This window comes from Dendrobates tinctorius, unplaced genomic scaffold (genome assembly GCF_039654945.1).
Source record: "Dendrobates tinctorius isolate UK_male_01 unplaced genomic scaffold, ASM3965494v1 ptg000031l, whole genome shotgun sequence".
Lineage (NCBI taxonomy): Eukaryota > Metazoa > Chordata > Amphibia > Anura > Dendrobatidae > Dendrobates > Dendrobates tinctorius.
In genome coordinates, this window is record NW_027361699.1 from 23,314,355 (window position 1) to 23,336,290 (window position 21,936).

Consider the following 21,936-nt stretch of genomic DNA (forward strand, 5'->3'; position numbering starts at 1 on the left):
AAATGATAATAAAGAGGTCTCGAAGTGTCTGATGAGACTCTCTGGGCTGCCCACAAGGCGTATGCCAGAGATGTATTTCTCAAAATGGTATCGGCAGCAAAAAAAAGAGTGATGACAAGGCCGGGTTCACATAGCGATAACCAGCCCTATCAACGCATAGCGTTGACGGGCTGCGTTAACGCTATAGCATAACGCGATATGCGTTATGCTATACCGCTAGCGCTGATGAATCATCTGTGCTAGCGGTGACGGACCCTCGGACGCTGCAGCCCGCGTACGAGGCTCCGTCAGTGCTTAACGGCACATAGCGAACGTGTGCCGCTTTACGGCATATGTCACGATGCGCTAGTTAATGGGAAGCTATGGCGGCGTTAACGGACTGCGTTACACCACGTTATACCGTATGAAGAGCCTTTTCCACACTGTGTGGCAGTGCTGGACAAAAAGAGGGCAAGACAATATCCTCATTAATGTGAAACGAGGAAACGATCATCGGCAGAAAAGGGGGAGCTGGTCTGAGAACCACCTTATCCTTGTGGAAGATCAGAAACGGGGCTCGACAGGATAAAGCTGCCAGCTCTGAGACCCGCCTGATTTTTGTTATAGCTATGAGGAAGACTATCTTCCAGGAAAGATATGACAAAGAGACATCCTGTAGTGGTTCAAATGGAGCTTCCAGTAGAAAGTTTAGGACCAGGTTAACCGCTTCCCGACCGCCCACAGTAGTTAAACGTCGGCGCTAGCTGGGCTTTGTGCAGCGCCGGTTTGTCTACGGTGGGTGGTCTCGCAGCGCTCAGGACCCCCAGGAGCCTGCAAGCGCTGCAATTCCTGTGCAGAGCCGTTGCTCTGACAGGTGACATCATCAGGACCTGATTAGATCAGGTCCCAATGATGTTAACCCTTTGCTATCTTCTAGATGCCGCGATTGCGGCATTTAGAAGATAGCAGGAGGAGACCCCTGCTATTTTTACCTCTCAGATGCCCCCTGCAGTCAGATCAGCGTTGCCTGGCAGCCGGAGGTCACGTGATGTCCTCTGGCTCTGTCAGATATGGTGGCTTGTTAGGCTCAGCCTGCAGCTGAGTCTAACAAGCGATCTCCCTCTGCAGCACTGACAGGTCTCTTGCAATGCAATACATGTGTTGAAGTCTCATACAGGGACTAAGTAAAAAAGTAAAAAAAAAAAAAAAAAAAAAAAAGTTTTAAAACTATTAAAAAAAATCACAAAATAAATAAAAAAAAATTAAAATATTAAACCAATAAATATATATATTTAAAAAAAAAAAAAAAGTACACATAAATGGGGTCACTTGTTGGGGGTTTCCACTGTTCAGGCATGTCAGGGGCTCTCCAAACGCAACATGGCGTCCGCAATCGATTCCAGCCAATTTTGTATTCCAAAAGTCAAATGGCGCTCCTTCCCTTTCAAGCCCTGTCGTGCACCCAAACAGTAGTATTTTCCCACATATTGGGTATCGGCATGCTCAGGAGAAATTGCAAAGCAAAATGTATAGTCCATTTTATCCTGTTACCCTTGTGAAAGTAAAAAAAAAAAAAAAAGGTCTAAAGGAAAATTTTTGAGAAAGAAAAGGAAATGTTTATTTTTTCCCTGCATGTTCCATTCATTCATGTGAAGCACCTGAAGGGTTAATAAACGTCTTGAATGTGGTTTTGAGTACCTTGAGGGGTGCAGTTTTTAGAATGGTGTCACTTTTGGGTTTTTTCTGTCATATTGACCCCCCAAACTCACTTCAAATGTGAGGTGGTCCCTAAAAAAATGGTTTTGTAAATTTTGTTGTATAAATGAGAAATCGCTCGTCAACTTTTAACCCTTATAACTTCCTAACAAAACAAAAATTTTGCTTCCAAAATTGTGCTGATGTAAAGTAAACATATGGGAAATGTTACTTATTACGTTTTTTGTGTGCCATATCTCTGTGATTTAAGGGCATAAAAATTCAAAGTTGGAAAAATGCAAAATTTTCTACATTTTCGCCAAATGTCCGTTTTTTTCACAAATAAACTCAAGTTATATGAAAGAAATTTTACCACTATCATGAAGTACAATATGTCACGAGAAAACAATGTCAGAATCAGCAAGATCTGTTGAAGCGTTCTAGAGTTATGACCTCATAAAGTGACACTGGTCAGAATTGAAAAAATTGGCCCGGTCAAGAAGGCAAAAACAGGCTCTGGTACGAAAGGGTTAAGGTCCCAGGTGTCCAGGGGTGCCCTATAGGAAGGTACCAAGTGGGAGACTCCCTGGATGAAAGTCTTTACCTGCAGATTGGTAGCAATCCTGCGCTGGAACAGGACGGATAAGGCCGATATCTATCTCCTGAGGGAACTTGGAGCTAAACCTGAGTCTAGGCCAGACTGGAGAAAGGCTAAAATGTTGGGAATAGAGAATCTCAGTGGAGAACAACCGCGGTCCCTACACCATGTGAAGAAAACCTTCCAAGTGTGGTGGTAAATACGTGCTGAGGCGGGATTCCGGGCGCTAACCATTGTAGCAACGACATTGCGGCCGAGCCCAGCCTGGGTCAGAATCCAAGATTCAACGGCCAAGCCGTCAAACACAGGGCCCCAGAGTTCAGGTGGTAGATCGGGCCCTGGGAAAGCAGGTCTGGGCACTCTGGCTGCCGCCAGGGGACGTTGGCGAGTATCTGCACTAGGTCTGCGTACCACGCCCGACGAGGCCAATCTGGGGCCAGCAGAATCACTGGAACCCCCTCTGCATTGACCTTCCTGATGACCCTCGGAAATAGTGGCAGCGGGGGAAATAAGTATGGAAGGCAAAACTGGTTCCATGGCAGAACCAACGCATCCACGGCGATTGCCTGCAGGTCCCGGGATCGAGCGACAAATACGGGCACTTTGGAGTTCACCCTGGAGGCCATCAGGTCCACATCCGGAGTTCCCCAATGTTGGCAAATCTGACGGAAAACTTTGGGGTGTAGTGACCATTCCCAGAACGCAAGACCCTTCCGGCTGAGAAAGTCTGCCGCCCAGTTCTCTACGCCCAGGATGTGGACTGCCAAGATCACCGAGTGGTTTCTCTCGGCCGAGCGGAGAATGTGCCCCAGCTCGTGCATGTACGCCTTGCTGCGGGTGCCTCCCTGATGATTTATGTAAGTCACGGTCGTGGCATTGTCTGATTGGATCCGGCGGGGCGGCCTGCTAGGAGATGATGGAAATGCCGCAAAGCCAGCCGGATCGCTCATATTTCTAGCAAGTTGATCGGGTGGCATGCTTCCCTCGGCGACCAACGTCCTTGGGTCGTATGATGGCGAAAAACCGCTCCCCAGCCGAGGAGGCTGGCGTCGGTTGTGACCATCAGCCAATGGTCCGGGGGAAAAGGTCTTTTCCCTGAAGAAGGGAAGAACTGATTGTCCACCACCCAAGTGCCTGTCTGACCTGCGTGGACAAATGGCACCGGTGGTTGAGAGTAAATGGGTTCTTGTCCCAGGATGCCAAGAGAGCGTGCTGCAGGGGTCGAAGATGGAGCTGGGCAAACGGAATCGCTTCCATAGCTGCCACCATTTCTCCTAAGACCCTCATGCAAGAACGGATGGTATGAGGGACTGGTTGGCGAAGTGCCTGGACTCCCTGCCGGAGCTAGGGCCTTGTCCTGAGGGAGAATTACCAACCCTTGGGAGGTGTCAAAGATCATCCCTAAAAAGGAAATCCTCTGGGCTGGGACAGGGGATGATTTCTTCAGGTTGACCAACCACCCTAAGCGGGAAAGAATATCTAGCGTGATGTTGACGCTCTCCTCGCATGCTCGAAATGAAGGGCCCTTGACCAGGAGGTCGTCTAAGTAAGGCAAGACAACTGTGCCCCAGGAGTGCAGGATGGCCATGACAACCGCCATGACCTTTGTGAACACTCTGGGGGCGGTGGCTAGCCCGAAAGGCAGGGCTGCAAACTGGAAATGTAGGCTGTTGATAGCGAAGCGTACAAACCTTTGATGTGGAGGGAAAATGGGGATGTGCAGATAGGCATCTTGAATGTCGATAGAGGCCAAATATTCTCCCTGCCCCATGGCAGATACGACTGAATGGAGATACTCCATCCGGAAATGTCTGATCCTGATAAATCTGTTCAGGAGCTTCAGGTCCAGAATGGGACTGACAGTCCCATCCATTTTGGGGACCGTGAACAGGTTGGAATAGAAGCCCTGAAATTTCTTGTTTTCTGGTACGGGAACAATGACTCCGTTGTGCTGGAGCAATTCGATGGCCTTGAGTAAAGCCTTTGCCTGGGTATCTACTTTGGGAGGACGGGAAAGAAAAAACCGTCTTGGGGGGTACTTGACAAATTCTATCTTGCACCACGAGGACATAAGCTCTCTTACCCATGTGTCGTGTGCGACGGTGAGCCAGACGTGGTGAAACCAAAGTAGGCGACCGCCTACCTTGCTGGTGTCGCCTGGAAATTGCCTCGAGTCATTTGGCTGAAGATCTCTGGGACCTAGGTCCCCTTGACCTGGGCTGGTGGGTACGCATTCTCCCCAACGGGTTAGCTTTATATGAGACTTGACGATCCCTGTCCTGGTTGGGGCGACCTGAAGCGGCAGGATTGGCCGATGTAGCCCACCCGGAGTTGCGAAAGGCTCGGAAACATGCCTGAAACTGGTGACGAAACGGTTGTTTGACCCTTTGTTGAGGGAGAAAAACGCTCTCGCCCCCCCCTGTGGAGTCAGAGATGAACTGATCTAACTTCTCTCCGAATAGGCGGCCGCTCTGATAAGGCAAAGAAGTCAAGGATTTCTTGGAGGTTGAGTCTGCCCGCCATGTCCTTAACCACAGAGCTCTCATAATGGAAATTGCATTTGCAGCAGTGAGTGCCGCGCAGTTGGCCGCATCTAAAGATACATTGATTAAGTAGTCACCGGCCAACGTGATCTGATTTGTGATCTCTGATACCTCTGCTGGTAGGTCCATACCCTGCAAGGCTCTGTTCAATGATTCTGACCAAGAAACCATGGCCTTGGCTACCTAAGTTGCCGCGAACGAGGGAGAGAGTGCTGAACCTGATGCCTCAAATACTGAGCGAGCCAAGCTCTCTATGAGACGGTCAGAGGGATCCTTAATGGAAGAACCACTAGGTATGGATAACAGGGTTTTAGAGGCCAAGCATGACACGGGTGGATCTACCGTTTGGGATTCCGCCCATTTTTTACTGAGATCCGGGGCAAACGGGTATCTTGCCTCGAGCGCCTTCTGGCCTGAGAAACGCCTGTCTGGCCGTTCCCTGTGTCGTTGCACTATGTCCTCAAACTCTGAGTGAGTGCCAAATACTCTATGAGGCCGCTTGACTCGCTTAAATGACACCTTGTGACCTGAAGCCAAGGTGGAATCATCTTCAATCCCAAGAGTCTGGTTGACGGCCTCGATGAGGCTGCCAACTGTTTCCTGGCAACCCGGAGTATCTAAATCAAGGGGCTCGTTATCGACTACTGGTGAAGGTGAGCGAGAAGCGTAACTCATGGATGCCGAGGCATTGGATGGACCGGGAGACGCCGTGTGGGTTCGTTTCCCCCGTCTGCCTGGAGTGAGAGTGGCGCTGCAGGCCGGAGGCTCCTGTGAGGTGCAGGACCCCTCTAAGACAGGCGGGCCACTATCCCTGCCCCTATCTGGGGCTCGAAGGGACTCGATTGCTCTAGTAAGTGACGCCATAGACTGCGACAGAGATAGAGCCCATTCCGGGGGCTTGGTACACCGGGCTTGGTCGCAGGGGAGGGCGGAACTTCCGATGAAGGAGGGCGGGACTTCCGCTTGTGGCCTAGGGACGCCCGAAGCCGGGGGCTGGATTTTATTGTATGCACAACATAGAAAAAGATTTTCCAGCGTCTCCAGGAGATAAAATAACAATTGCTTTAGGACCATGATTAAGCCCTTTCAGGGTGAAACGCGTAGGAAAGTGCTCCCCTCCATATGCCTCTTTATGTTGTTTTTACTTGATGGTAAGAAGATTTTATATTTTCAATAAAGCAATTGTTATTTTATCTCCTGGAGACGCTGGAAAATCTTTTTCTATGTTGTGCATGCACTATACACCCGGGTCAGGGTGTTTCCGTGCGTCGGAGGTGTGATTAGGAGTGAAGAGGGGTGAGCAGAAAATTTCCTTTTGTGCACTGGATTTTATTGTGTCCACCCGCGACGGGGAGGGGAGGGCCCACCGGACACGGAGGCCTAGGACGGGGACAAGGGTCCGGCGGTGCCGGACGCCCAGAAACGCCCGATGGCTCCATCCTGCAGTAGAAGCTGCACCACTCTGGCACCCAGGAAATGAGGCTAAGGACCGGCCTGCCCTGGGGAACGTTGCTACAGGAGCCCTCCCAGGCCACCCTCCTCCGTGATCCCTCATGACGCTTCAGCCCAGCTCAGGTTAGAGGGGAGGGGGGCTGCATAAAGGACGGTGCAGGCACCCTAGCTCCATCTTCCCTATAGGGAATGAGGAGAGGGACCGTCCACCACCTTCCATCACCGCAGTCCTTGCATTGGTGATGCAGTGGGGGCTGCACGGACTGTACTTGTGCCTCTGTACAGCCTAGGGTTTCAATACCTTAGGGTGGTCAGGGCTGCGTCCGGCATCATATCCCACATTGCGGGAGATGATACGTGGAGGCGACACTCGCACGTGCTCGCCCGTTGTTGGTTTGGGGAGATCGGACCCTTTCAATAGGGTTTGTGGCCCATGTCTCATCTTCATAGAAGGAAAAAAAAAAGAAAGTCTGGAAAAAACAGACGTGTGCCTGCAACGGACACTAAGCATGAACTGGTTTTCGCCCGCAATCGGGGCGAGTGTGTATACGGCGGAGGAGAAGCTAACCTCTTTTTCATTCACTTAGTGTCAGCCTCCTGGCGGCAGTAGCATACACCCACACAGTCCTGTGTCCCCCAATGAGGCGAAGGAGAAAAAACTATGTTCTTAGATGTATTCTGCTACCTATTCCTAAAGCTCCATTACTTAAATTACAATCCATGCTGTTAAAATTTATTTGGGCTAAGAAAAAGCCAAGCATATCCCCCCAAAATATATTATAAGGCATGCTTAGTTAATGCAATAAGAGAATGGTGGAATGTAGACTCAAAGCATAAATAGGTTCAAATTGAGAAAGAGTTCACTAAATTACATTCCATTAGGCTTCTGTTGGGAGCAGAATATCTAAAACCTGGTTCATACTCCCGTGTGCTCCCCACTACCCTGTATATTTGGAATGAAATACAGAAAAAACACATACTTGTACAGTTGAAATATCTCGCTTTGAAATGCCTTGAACAGATAATTCCCTTCTCTTGTTTGGCAAGTTGGATGCCTCACAGGGTAGTAAATCTAAATGGTGTTAAACGGTAACTCTCTTCTACCATTTAACAAACTGTCAGGAGTTTTGCCCTCCCTAAACACTCTATCTTCTAATACATACAGATTAAAAGTTTTTCTCCACTGATCCCTTTATCCATAAACCACAACATCTATCCAATATTTAACACTTTATTCTGGAGGAAAAAGGTTATGACAAAGGCGTCTCTGTATCTTACAACATCTTGAATTCTCCACCAGCACCAACCAAATTACCATTCATGGCAAGATGGGAACAAGATATGAGCACCTCCCTTTCTTATGAGCAGTGGGAACAAGCGCTTATTTGGTCATCCAAAAACTTATCCTGTATTGATAATAAGGAGTTAGTAAAAAAAAATCTATCTCAGATGGTTTTACTCTCCTAAAAGGCTTTCTCATATTTTTCCAGAGTATTCTCCACTTTTCTGGCAAAAATGGGTTCTCTGTTTCATAGATGGTGGTACTGCAAAAGATTCATAAGTTCTAGGAAGAAGTTTTTCTAATTATATCTCAATGTACTAACTTCAATTTGAAGCCGTCGCCAGCCTTTGCATTGCTGAACATTGGAATACTTGATCATTTGACTCTAGATGAGTTTGTTCATATATCTTTTGTGAAGCAGTGATCGGTGACATAAGCGATGGTCACTATGTGCCCCCCCAGGATGCGCACAGAGGTGTATTGGTGCCGTGGGAGTGCACTGCAGTCACAGGCATAGCTGTGATTGCAATGCAAAATAAAAGTAAGTGTTGGTCTTGGGCAAGCTATTTGCCCAAGGCAGATTTAAGAAAACCTGCTCTGGGCTTTTATTTTTTATACGGACTACAGTATGGTAGCAGAGCAGTCCGTTTCCTTCCCGGCTGTGTTTTCCAGGTGGCATATGACCACAAGTTCCTTCTAAAAACCCTTGCAGCAGAGGGGTGGGTGTGTCGGTTTGGTTTTGCAATCGTGCAGAGCAGGAGACTCTGCAGAGCTCCACCTGTGTGAGATAACACAGCCAAGCAGAGACAAAAGGCCTGGCACCCCTCAGCGTGCACGGCGGTGCAGTCGCCCACGGCAACAATCTCGGATGTGGACTGTTTTGTTTCCCGGCTGCAATCCGGAGATGGACTGTCTTGTGCCCGGCTGTGAATCGGAGGTGGACTGTCTTGTTACCAGCTGCGATCCGCAGGTGGACTGTCTAGTTTCCCGGCTGCGAACCAGAGGATATCGTGTGCTGTGTATTTTTGTGAGTACGCTGAACATTAAAAGAGTCTTTGCTTTGAACTTTGCTGGGTCACTGCCTCATCACTGCTCAGTGTGGATACCGCTTCACTAAACCTTATTGTTGCTAGGCAGTGTCTTCTAAGTGGAAATCGAATCTTGTGCCAATCTGAGCCAAACCTTCAAACTATCTCTCACGCAAGATGCAATACATTGGGATGTTGAAAATGTTCATCTCAATGGTGCAGATATACCCAACCTAATTTTCACAGATTTTTGTAGCGGAACCTGAATGTATAGGTTTATGATGTGACAACGACTTGAATCTTGCATGTCCTGTGTCCCCCCCCCTGAATTCACTATGTTAATCTGCTGTTTGTGCATGTTTTTTATTTATTGTTATTGATTTCTTTAATGATTTTGTTACTCAATAAAAATCATAGCCAAAGTATTAATCGACAAGGTGATCTCCAAGGTAATACATACTGATCAGTCGAGCTTCATGCCCACTAGATAGATCAACAGCTATAAAGATCTGCAGATTACGCCTTAATCTTCAAATCCCAGTAGATAACACGGGGGATAGAATAAAATGTTCACTTGATTCCATTGAATGTGAATTTTTATGGGCAGTATCTCAAGGATAACATTATTATATGGGAGACCAGTGGCTAGGGTAATGATAAATGGGCAATTTTCACCAGCCTTTGAACTTATTTAGGAGTACCAAACAGGATGCCCCTTGTCCCCTACCTTCTTGTCTTTGGCCATTAAGCCACTTGCTTCAATTATTAGACGACAACCGTATATAGTTGGCTTCTGCAGAGGATCTATGGAAGAGAAAGTCTCTGTTCATGCAGATGATACTTCATTGTTTTTGGCGGAAGTCTCTAATACCACCAGTAGCTACTGAGACCATTGAGAGATTCAGTAGATATTCAGGTCTTAAAATTAATTTGAACACATCAGTGCTACTACCATTAGACAATAGACATAACATATCTTCCTATGACAACTGTTACGGATCTGCAAAAGACAGCAGCCTGAAAACCACAACAAGATGGCGGATGGTCAAAACGAAATAGATTCTAACAACAGCTCCGACATACAAGTGGTGTCTGAATTTAAATATCTGGGTATCAACATAAAGGCGCAAATAAATGTTTATGACAGAAGATATAGAAGCCCATAAGTTTAAAGGAAACCTGTCACCAGAAAAAAACCGCTATTAACCTGCAGGTTAACAGTGTTATTATGCTGTCCGACACCTACAAGTAGTGGAACATACCGGGAAGAAAATGAAGTTTATTCCCCCCCGCAGAATTCGGTATTCAGTCACTGGGTGTTGCGGGTTCAGTCACTGCTCTAAGTATACAGAGCGGCCGCTCTAACCATGCCCCCGACCCTGATTGACAGCCTGCCCTAGAGTATAGGTCTCTGTCTATGTCACGTTAATACAGTAGTGAACAGCCCTACTATCAAATCATTCCTACATATCCACCAATAAATGCAATTCTTATAGCGAAGATATCATAAAACATTATAATAGCATTGCCAATATACTAGAAATATATATGAATAAATATATATATTTCCTGAGCATGCCGTACACATGTTGCAGTCAGCTGACAGATTTCTTTGTATCTTCGTCTGCGTTGTTTATAGTCAATCACACTTGGCCTGGAACATACTGTATATATCTATGGTATATCAGTAATGTAACTATAATGTTTTATGACCTGTTTTCTATAAGAATTCTATTTATTGGTGGATATGTACAGCTGTTTTATAGCGGAAGATCATCATTTCACTACCCTGTGTAGTCCTTGCCTGAATGTGGCCTTTGATGTTAAGTGCTATTTCCTCGTTTGGTGAAAGGATCTCAATAGGCTGGTCACAGGATGCCACACCACTGTGACAGTATGAATCCATTGAAATCCAAGGGGAAATCTTGTGGGAACTGTTCCGTTTCCTTACAGTGCCCCCATATGGGGAAATTAAGTATTACACAATTTTGACAGGTCTGCACATATACAAATGCATCCCTTAATAAATGTATACCATATTAGAAAAGCCTGTTAAAAACAATTAATATTGCTACTTATTATATATGTCCCATATACACAGTATAAAAAGTGAATTTCCTTTGTCTAGATCACTGTGCTCCCTGCAGTGTACATGCACATAGTCACTGAGGTAGGTGAGTAAAGCACCCTGTACACATTGGACTAATGTCAGTGGATATGTGTCTGGAAGCCAACAAATTGGACATAAAATGTAAGGAACAGCAAGTCTTAACCCATTTGTTTCTGAGTAATAGTGATGAAGAGCTCCCCATGCAAATCAATTCTGAAACTTAGTAAAGAGGCAAGAGAATGGGGCTCTAGTAGCCCTCACAATGGCTTGGAGGGCACAGCGGGTGGGGAGAAATAACAAAAACATCCCAATCATTATGATGCAAGGAGCTTGACTCAATACCTAAAAGCCAGTTTTTATCATAGTGAACCAGCTAAATACACATTACTTTGTTAATACAAGGGAACCATTGAAAAAGTGTAGGACAAATTCCAATATGGGCAGATGTGAAAAACTAATATATCGTATTTAAAATCACAACACTGGCCCTAAATAGTGGCCAAGTTGGTCAGCATGAGGCTGCAACGACAATGGCTCTGTAGCTACAGAAGATGAAATCAGTGTACACAATGCAGTACATTCTGCTGCGTAGCTCTAACCTAATCTAATCTGTCTGACTTGTAGCCACTTTTTAATGGAGAGGCTCTGAAGGGAAAATGGGAAATGGTTGATAACAGAATTCTGATATCAGATATGTTACACCTAACTGGAGCTTTGAAGTACAGCACTGGTTCACATTGATAAATCTCTTCTGTGAAACACCATTCCCTCATATCTTCATATCGCCTACTTTCTTTATGAGTAGCAATGGAAGGGCTCATATTATCGGCACGAGTGCTCTCCGACAGCACTAGGACCAATGTTACTAAATGAGGCAGTGCAGATGAGCGAAGTTTTTCACTGACCAAATCTGCGTTTGTGAAAAAAATGGCGGCATGCACTAACTTCTTTTGTGTGCCGGATGAACCTCACCCATTTAAGTATGTGTGTAAAAAAAAAAAAAAAAAAAAAAAAAAATAGGGTGACATACGAAGCCACAGCATAGCATTTGTTTTTTTACAGATACATTGCAATTCTGTAACATAGGAAACTGCTGCTGTAAAAAAAAACTATTGCATAAGGACCAAATAACTAAAAAAAATTTGGTGAAAGCAATAAAGTGAAAGGAAGTCCACCTGTGTACAATCTAAGTGTCGCATGGTCTGTCAGTATATGCACACCTTTTCTGAAAGGTCATTAACCAAGGGGCACCACTAAACAAACAACACCATGAAGACCATGAAGATTTCCAAACAAGTCAGGGACAAAGTCACTGAGAAGCACAAGTCCGGGATGGGTTATAAAAAAAAATATTCCAATTTCTAATGATCCTCTGGAGTACCATCAAATCCATTATCATCAAATGGAAAGAACATCGTTCCACAACAAACCTACAAAGAGAGGGCCAATCACCAAAATTCTCAGCCCGGACAAGGATGGCATTAATCAGAGAGGCAGCACAGAGACCAAAAGTAACCCTGAAGGAGCTGCTGACTTACGACGCAGAGACTGGAGCATCTGTCCATACGACCCTTACAAGCCGTACACTCCATAGAGGTGGCCTTTATGGAATCATAGAATGGTAGAGTTGGAAGGGACCTCCTGGGTCATCTGGTCCAACCCCCTGCTCAAAGCAGGATTCACTAAATCATCCCAGATAGGTGTCTGTCCAGCCTCTGTTTGAAGACTTCCATTGGAGGACATCTCACCACCTCTCGTGGCAGCCTGTTCCATTCATTGATCACCCTAACGGTCAAAACGTTTTTTTCTAATGTCTAATCTGTGTCTCGTTACATTCAGTTTCATTCCATTGATTTAGTCTTTCCTTGTGCAAATGAGAACAAAGATGATCCTTCTACAATGTGACAGCCCTTGAGATATTCCTAGACAGATATTAAGTCTCCTCTCAGTCGTCTTTTTTGCAAGCTAAACATACCCAAATCCCGTAACCTTTCCTCATAGGACATGGATTGCAGACCTGTCACCATTCTGGTCGCTCTTCTCTGAAATTGCTGCAGTTTGTTGATGTCTTTTTTAAAATGTGGTGCCCAAAACTGGACACAGTATTCAAGATGAGGTCTGACCAAAGAGGAGTAGAGGGCAATAATGACTTCATGTGATCTAGACTGTATGCTTCTGATAATACATCCCAGAATTGCATTTGGAAGAATGGGTACAAAAAAGCCATCACTTATACACAAAACTTGAGTTTGCCAAAAGACATGTGGGAGACTGCCCGAATGTATGGAGGAAGGTGCTGTGGTCAGATGAGACCAAAATTGAACTGTTTAGCCACCAAGGTAAACGCTATGCTTGGCGCCAAAACAACAAAGCTCATTACTCCAAGAACACCATCCCCCCCAGTGAAACATGGTGGTATCAGCATCATGCTATGGGGATGGGGAAAATGGTCTGAATTGAGGGGAAGATGAATGGTGCGAAATACAGGAATATTTTTGAGCAAAACCTGTTTCAATCTGTCAGTGATGTGAGACTGGGATGGAGGTTCAACTTCCAGCAAGACAATGACTCAAAGTATACTGCTGAAACAACACTCAAGTGGTTTAAGGGGAAAAGTGTAAATGTTTTGGAGTAGCCTAGTCAGAGCCCAGACCTTAATTCAATTGAGAATCTGTGGTCAGACTTGAAGATTGCTGTTCAACAGAGGAAACTATCTAACTTGAAGGAGCTGGAGCAGCTTTACCTTGAAGAATGGACAAAAATCCCAGTGGCAAGATGTGGAAAGCCGATACTTATCCTAAGTGACTTGCATCTGTAACTGCCACAAAAGGAGGTTCTACAAAGTACTAACTTTAGGGGGGGTGAATAATTATGCATACTGAAGTTTTCAATTATTTTAGTCCTATTTTTTGTTAGCGTCACAATAAAAAGAAAAACCAAATGTTCACAGTTGTAAGCATGTTCTTTACATGAACCGCTGCAAACCCTTAAAAAAAAAACAGTGATATTTCAAATCGTGAGGTAGCAAAACAAAAAAAATGCCAAGGGGGAGGGTTGATGAATACTTTCGCAAACCACTTTAGTATATTAGAGTCTGATGGGACATGCTTTAATGCTTGCAACCCTTATAGACACTCTTAAGCCCCCGTCACAAGTTTTGCGACACAACAGCGATCTCACCAGCGAGATCGCTGTGTGTGACAGCTATCAGCGACCGGCCCCCCTGCCGGTTATAGCTGATCGTTCCTGAAAGGTCAGGACTTTTTTTGGGTCATTGGTCTCCTGATGGCCAGCACGCATCGCTGCGTGTGACAGGCGTGAGAGCAACGACCAGCGATCAGCATGCTGGTAACCAAGGTAAACGTCCGGTTTCTAAGCAGAGCACGGTGCTTAGAAACCAGGGCTGTGGAGTCGGAGCTCATTTTGGTGGAGTCGGTATAAAATGGACCGACTCCTAAAATATATAATAAATTGGGTACAGTAGTTCAATGCAGAATGTGCTGAATATTTTCTCACAGGGATTTAGGAAAGTTATGAAATGTCCTATAAATGACTGTTCTATTCCTGATCTAAGGCTACATTCACACACAGCGTTTTTCCTGCATTTTTTGAGGAGAGAAAGAGTCCGGGGGCCGTCGGAAGAGACTTTAGACTACCCGATGCGATAGAATCGGGCCACCATCTAGTATATTATACTCCTGTTACACCCAGAGCTGCTGTCACCGTTCTGCTGTTATCTAATGTATTGTACTCCCGTTACTCCCAGAGCTGCAGTTACTGTTCTGCTTTTACCTAATGTATTGTAGTCCAGTTACACCCAGAGCTGCAGTCACCGTTGTGCTCTTACCTAATGTATTATACTCCTGTTACAGCCAGAGCTGCAGTCACTTTTCAGATCTTACCAAATGTATTGTACGCAAGTTACACCCAGAGCTGCAGTCACTGTTCTGCTGTTACCTAATGTACTCCTGTTACACCCAGAGCTGCAGTCACTGTTCTGATGTACCTAATGTAGTGTACTCCAGTTACACCCAGATCTGCAGTCACTGTTCTGCTGTTACCTAATGTATTGTACTCCAGTTAGACCCAGAGCTGCAGTCACTGTTCTGCTGTTACCTAATGTAGTGTACTCCAGTTACACCCAGATCTGCAGTCACTGATCTGCTGTTACCTAATGTAGTGTACTCCAGTTACACCCAGAGCTGCTGTCATTGTTCTGCTGTTATCTAATGTATTGTACTCCAGTTACTCCCAGAGCTGCAGTCACTGTTCTGCTTTTACCTAATGTATTGTAGTCCAGTTACACCCAGAGCTGCAGTCACTGTTCAGATCTTACCTAATGTATTGTACTCCAGTTACACCTAGAGCTGCAGTCACTTTTCTGCTGTTACCTAATGTATTGTACGCAAGTTACACCCAGAGCTGCAGTCACTGTTCTGCTGTTACCTAATGTATTGTACTCCAGAATATGTACAGGACTGTGCCTGTGTAATGAGCGACACAGCAGTGATGCCTTTAACGGCTGTAATGTGCCTGTACAATAAGCAATGCAGCCGTGTTGCCGTGACTAAGCATCTGTCGCTGATTGGTCGCGGCCTAACTGCCGCGACCAATCAGCAAGGCGGGATTTCCATTACAGACAGAATTGGATAATTATATATATATATATATATATATATATATATATATATATATATATATATACTGTATATATATATATACACACACATACAGTATAGACCAAAAGATTGGAAACACATTCTCATTCAAAGAGTTTTCTTTATTTTCATGACTATGAATATTGTAGATTCACTCTGAAGGCATCAAAACTATGAATTAACACATGTGGAATTATATAATTAACAAAAAAGTGTGAAACAACTGAAAATATGTTTTATATTCCAGGTTCTTGAAAGTAGCTACCTTTTGCTCTGATTACTGCTTAGCACACTCTTTGATGAGCTTGAAGAGGTAGTCACCGGAAACGATTTTCACATCACAGTTGTGCCCTGTCAGGTTTAATAAGTGGGATTTCTTGCCTTATAAATGGGGTTGGGACCATCAGTTGTGTTGTTCAGAAGTCTGGTGGATACACAGGTGATAGTCCTACTGAATAGACTGTTAGAATTTGTATTATGGCAAGAAAAAAGCAGCTAAGTAAAGAAAACGAGTGGCCATTATTACTTTAAGAAATGAAGGTCAGTCAGTCCGAAAAATTGGGAAAACTTTGAAAGTGTCCCCAAGTGCAGTGGCAAAAACCATCAAGCGCTACAAAGAAACTGGCTCACATGAGGACCGCCCCAGGAAAGGAAGACCAAGAGTCACCTCTGCTGCGGAGGATAAGTTCATCCGAGTCACCAGCCTCAGAAATCGCAGGTTAACAGCAACTCAGATTAGAGACCAGGCCAATGCCACACAGAGTTCTAGCAGCAGACACATCTCTACAACAACTGTTAAGAGGAGACTTTGTGCAGCAGGCCTACATGGTAAAATAGCTGCTAGGAAACCACTGCTTAGGACAGGCAACAAACAGAAGAGACATTAGACCAGTGGAAATCCGTGCTTTGGTCTGATGAGTCCAAATATGAGATCTTTGGTTCCAACCACCGTGTCTTTGTGCGACGCAGAAAAGGTGAATGGATGGACTGTACATGCCTGGTTCCCACCGTGCAGAAGTCTGGTGGATACACAGCTGATAGGCCTACTGAATATACAGTTAGAATTTGTATTATGGCAAGAAAAAAGTAGCTAAGTAAAGAAAAACGAGTGGCCATCATTACTTTAAGAAACTGGCTGACATGAGGACCGCCCCAGGAAAGGAAGACCAAGAGTCACCTCTGCTGCGGAGGATAAGTTCATCCGAGTCACCAGCCTCAGAAATCGCAGGTTAACAGCAGCTCAGATTAGAGACCAGGTCAATGCCACACAGTTCTAGCAGCAGACACATCTCTACAACAACTGTTAAGAGGAGACTTTGTGCAGCAGGCCTTCATGGTAAAATAGCTGCTACGAAACCACTGCTAAGGACAAGCAACAAGCAGAAGAGACTTGTTTGGGCTAAAGAACACAAGGAATAGACATTAGACCAGTGGAAATCTGTGCTTTGGTCTGATGAGGCCAAATATGAGATCTTTGGTTCCAACCACCGTGTTTTTGTGCGACGCAGAAAAGGTGAACGGATGGACTCTACATGGCTGGTTCCCACCATGAAGCATGGAGGAGGAGGTGTGATGGTGTGGGGGTGCTTTGCTGGTGACACTGTTGGGGATTTATTCAAAATTGAAGGCATACTGAACCAGCATGGCTACCACAGCATCTTGCAGCGGCATGCTATTCCATCCGGTTTGCGTTTAGTTCGACCATCATTTATTTTTCAACAGGACAATGACCCCAAACACATCTCCAGGCTGTGTAAGGGCTATTTGACCAAGAAGGAGAGTGATGGGGTGCTACGCCAGATGACCTGGCCTCCACAGTCACCAGACCTGAACCCAATCGAGATGGTTTGGGGTGAGCTGGACCGCAGAGTGAAGGCAAAAGGGCCAACAAGTGCTAGGCATCTCTGGGAACTCCTTCAAGACTGTTGGAAGACCATTTCCGGTGACTACCTCTTGAAGCATCAAGAGAATGCCAAGAGTGTGCAAAGCAGTAATCAAAGCAAAAGGTGGCTACTTTGAAGAACCGAGAATATAAGACATATTTTCATTTGTTTTACACTTTTTTGTTAATTATATAATTCCACATGTGTTAATTCATAGTTTTGATGCCTTCAGAGTAAATCTACAATTTTCATAGTCATGAAAATAAACAAAACTCTTTGAATGAGAAGGTGTGTCCAAACTTTTGGTCTGTACTGTATATATGTAATCGATATTGCATAGTGTATTACATATTTACAATTTATTACAGTTTTTTGTGTTCTAAAGTTGTATTCCAATAAATATATATTCTGTTCTATCTAAATATCTTTATTATTGTATCATAGAAATGATTCAATGTCTGATGTTCACATTGTACTACAATACATTTTTCACCTAAATATAAGCAATATGTGTGGGAGTCGGAGTCGGTGTAAGGGAAATTGAGGAGTCGGAGGTTTGGCTTACCGACTCCACAGCGAAACCCGATGTGTACCTTGGTTACAAGCTCCCTCCATCAGCGCGCTGGTAACTAAAGTACATAGCGGTGCTGTGCGCTCGGCGTCGCTGGTGCTGATCGCTGGTGAAGCTGCCTGTTTGACAGCTCACCAGCGATCATGTAACGACACACCAGCGATCCTGACAAGTTGATATCGTTGTCGGGATCGCTGGTGAGTCGCTATGTGTGATGGGGCCCTTAGGCCTTATTCACATATCAGTATTGTTGATCAGCATTTCATCAGTATTTGTATGCCAAAACCAGGAGCGTCTCCAAAACACAGAAAAGGTGTCAGTCTTTCAATTAAAGCTTTGCGCTATATGTTTCACTACTGGTTTTGGGATACAAATACTGATGGAATACTGATCAAACATACTGATGAGTGAATGAGACCTACTAAGAGTAGAATATCGAGGAAGCTACACATTGTTATGTATCTCACTGTGTAATGCTGTGCCTTTAAAATGAAGGCTCTCATTACAATGAAAAAAGAAATAGAGACTATCCCCCAGCAAGAGACCTCTGAGCTGCCATTGTGTGCTTCCAACAGTATTATGCACTTGGAAAACACTTCCACAGTCTAGGAAGCCTATTCACATTGCTTGATTTGCAGCTGATAAGAGCTTAAGTGCCGATCCAGGATCTTACAAATGAGGAGGAAATTATTATTGCCATTCTGTAGAAACAAGTAAAATGCAAAAGCTTATTCTAAAATCAGGTTGTCAGAGACTATGACTGCTCTGCGTGACAAATGACAGATATAAGACTGGATACAGATCATACCTTGTAACTGTTCCGCAAAAATGGAAAACCCTATTCTTGGAAGCATTAATATGGATTTGTTCATTTAACGTTACCGTTTGTATTATTCCCACACTTCTATTTAATGGATAGCCATTAATAACTTGTTTTATTTAGTTAGTTATTATAACAATGTTCTACAATCACAGAAGAACGTTTACTATTCTTAGAAGAAACATTATAAAACAAATGTGTCATTGTGCCACATACCTTATCCAAATGTGGATGACCACTAGTGGTGATCAGCTTCTCCTGTAAACTACAAAATATAAATACTGTACATTATGACTTCATCATATTATATTATTACCGTTAGCAATACACAAACGTAATTCATGCAAACCTTCACTTAAAATGAAAAATAACTACTGTGAGCTTTGACTTTTAGGAATTATGAGGAACCTGTAAGGTGATTCTTGCTGCCCAAACAACGGGCAACATAAATCAGAGATAGGCTCCATCATTACAAATATACATTTCATAACATTACAGCACCAAAAAGGATAAGTCGCCAATAAAGAAGATCACAGGATGGATAGATAAACTATGTTAATGACATGTGAATGATGGAAAAAAAATGGAAACTAATCTTCAAAACATCCCAATTTATTCAGTATCGAATGTGAGTGCCACAAGCAGATATACACATGCTTACATATCTTGGTATGTAATTATTGAGGTTATCAATGGTTATCTGAGGAATCTTCTGCCATGTTGAATGCACTTGGCCACACAAATCATCAAGATCCACTGCTGGTAGCTCCTTTTGCCGTTCCCAACCAAAGACATTGCAGATGTGCTAGATACAGGTCTTGAGATGCTGCAAGCCATGGTAGGCCATGCAGGCTCCTAACAGTCCCATAAGAAACGTATGACCTGGAGTTGTCATGTTGAAAAATGGCACCTAGGCCACTTGCCCGTACCACTGTTTCCATGAAGAAAGCAATGTAAAGCCAAGTTGCTATTGTACCTGGAATTAAAACAAGAGGGGTCTGGCTAACATACATTAATCCAGCCCGCAACATAATCCCAGACAGGTATGATGTTCTTTCAATAAGGCCTCTTCATGGCGTTGACAAAGTGGCCTCCAGATGGAGATCAGAGGCTGGAATGGAGGACTATCATCTTTTGCGATGAGTCCTACCCGCTTTTGTCTTAAACACAATGATAGCTGCAGATTGGTCTGGAGACCATATGGCAATTGCCACGAAGAAGCCTTCACTAGGGAACATCACACCGGTCCTAATCTTGGGATTATAGTGTGGGGTGGCACAATTAATGGACCCCTATATACTTCATTCCAGGTACACTAGCAGCTCGGTGTAATTAGTGGTCGTGATTTGGTCTGGCCATTTCTCCAAAGTGTGCAAGGAGCCATTTTTCAACACAACACTAGGCTGCATGTTGTTCATGCTACTGTGAGCAGCCTGCATGGTCTAAACATGCTATCATGACCTGCAGCATCTCCAGACTTGTCTCCCCATTAAGAATATCTGAGATATCATTTGCTAGCAATTGTCAGTGTGACAGAACATTCCTCAGAAAACCATTAATAACCTCATTGCTAGGATAGCATGCCAAGGCATGTAGGTTCATGTATTACTGTGCATGGTGCTCACACTTGAAGAAATTTTACTTCTATGCATCTGTATTTGAAGTTGGATATTTTCTTTCTGCTTCCATTCTTGATGTTCTGCAGCAACGTGATCCTGTTCTTCATTTTGCCAAAACTTATCTGGATTATTCTCAAGGGTGAGCTGATTTCTTGGTCTTTTATTCTGCTCACAGTCGATACTCAATAAATTGAATTGCTTTGACCATTTTTGTTTCATTTTTTCATCATTTACCTAGCATTAAATGGCTTGTCCAATCCAAATCGATAAGTCTGCAGTCAGTCACTCTGTGTGACTGCAGAATTATGAATCCCCCCAGAGCATGCACTGTGTTCTGCGGGGATTTGCCGTTTTCTGAGCCGAGACTGAAGGGAATGTATGTATAAGGATACCGTTACACTTAGCAATGCACCAGCAATCCCGACAACGATATGGATCGCTGGTGCATCGCTAAGTGGTCGCTAGTGAGCTGCCACACAGGCAGATCTCACCAGCGACATAGCAGGGGTCGGGGGTCGCTACTTACCTCTCAGACGCGGCGATCCTGACGTCCTCCCGCCCGCGTGCACGCGTCGCTCGTCGGCGCCACAGGGAGCGCCCGACGAGAAATGGTCCAGGACGTTCTCGCACGATCAGCGATAACCAGCGGGGGAGCCGGTCAGAGGTAAGTATCACACATAGTGATATCGCTAGCAATATCGCTGCTACGTCACAGCGATATTGCTAGCGATATCGCTATGTGTAACGGGGGCTTTATACATACACCCGACCAGAGTCCATCCAGTGGGTGCGACCTAACTTCCTACACTGGTAACGAGCGAGGCCGAGCCCTATAGTTTGCCATGAATGCTGTACGGAGCGAGATCGCACCCTTTGGACGGGCTCTGGCCGGGAGTATGTATTATGCATACATAACCTCCGAACGCGGCTCAGAAACTGCCGAATCCCTACAGTGCACAGTACATACGCTGGGGGGGATTCACAAGTCTGAAGTCACACATGATGACTGCAGACATCGATTTGGAGAAGACAATCCCTTTAACATGTCCATCATTGTTGCAATTTCCATAATTCCATACATTTTCCTTCTTGGTGTTGCAATTTCTATGTTGAGGAGTGTATATATGGTTCTCCTAAACTGTACTGTTTCAAAGAAAATATATCATGAACAAGGAGCGGGAAACAAGGTGATTGAGCATGGAGGGCAGGTCCTGACTGGCTTCTCCAGCCCAGCTGTTTGACGGAGAGATCTCTCCCAATATACACATAGAGAAAAATAACTGTTCGTCAAGCAGCGTCAAGTGGGAAAAATCTGGTGAAATACTCACGGAGACCATATACCCGCTCAGCTCTACTTGCCTGAGAAGTCTTTCCTGACAGACACATATTGAAAGACCTGTCTGTCAAGCAAATTCAGGTAGGGTCATGCCATCAGACTAGTCATGGTAAGTTTGACTTGCATGGTTCTGACTGAATGACAGGTCTTTCCCGAAACACACATACTGAGGAACCTGTCCACTCAAGCAGAGCTAAAGGCCCCGTCACACTAAACGATGTCCCAGCGATCCGACATGATGGGATCGCTGGGACATCGTTCGGCTGATCGCTGTTGACCTGTCACATAGACAGCCCCAGCAATCAGGACCAGCGACGCTGGACGCTGGTTTCTAATGTAAACGTCAGGTATCCAGGAGCCGC

General features: G+C 44.8%; 1 protein-coding gene across 4 annotated transcripts in view; it reads right to left on the minus strand.

Annotated features, from left to right (window-relative positions):
* Window positions 1-21,936, minus strand: part of LOC141086301 (zinc-regulated GTPase metalloprotein activator 1B-like) — a 347,538-nt gene that overhangs the window by 25,431 nt on the left and 300,171 nt on the right. For all 4 annotated transcript variants that reach the window (XM_073572259.1, XM_073572258.1, XM_073572261.1 and 1 more), the window contains one exon: window positions 18,836-18,884. In XM_073572259.1, the coding sequence (XP_073428360.1) occupies window positions 18,836-18,884 (49 nt within the window). The remainder of the gene's footprint in view (window positions 1-18,835; window positions 18,885-21,936) is intronic.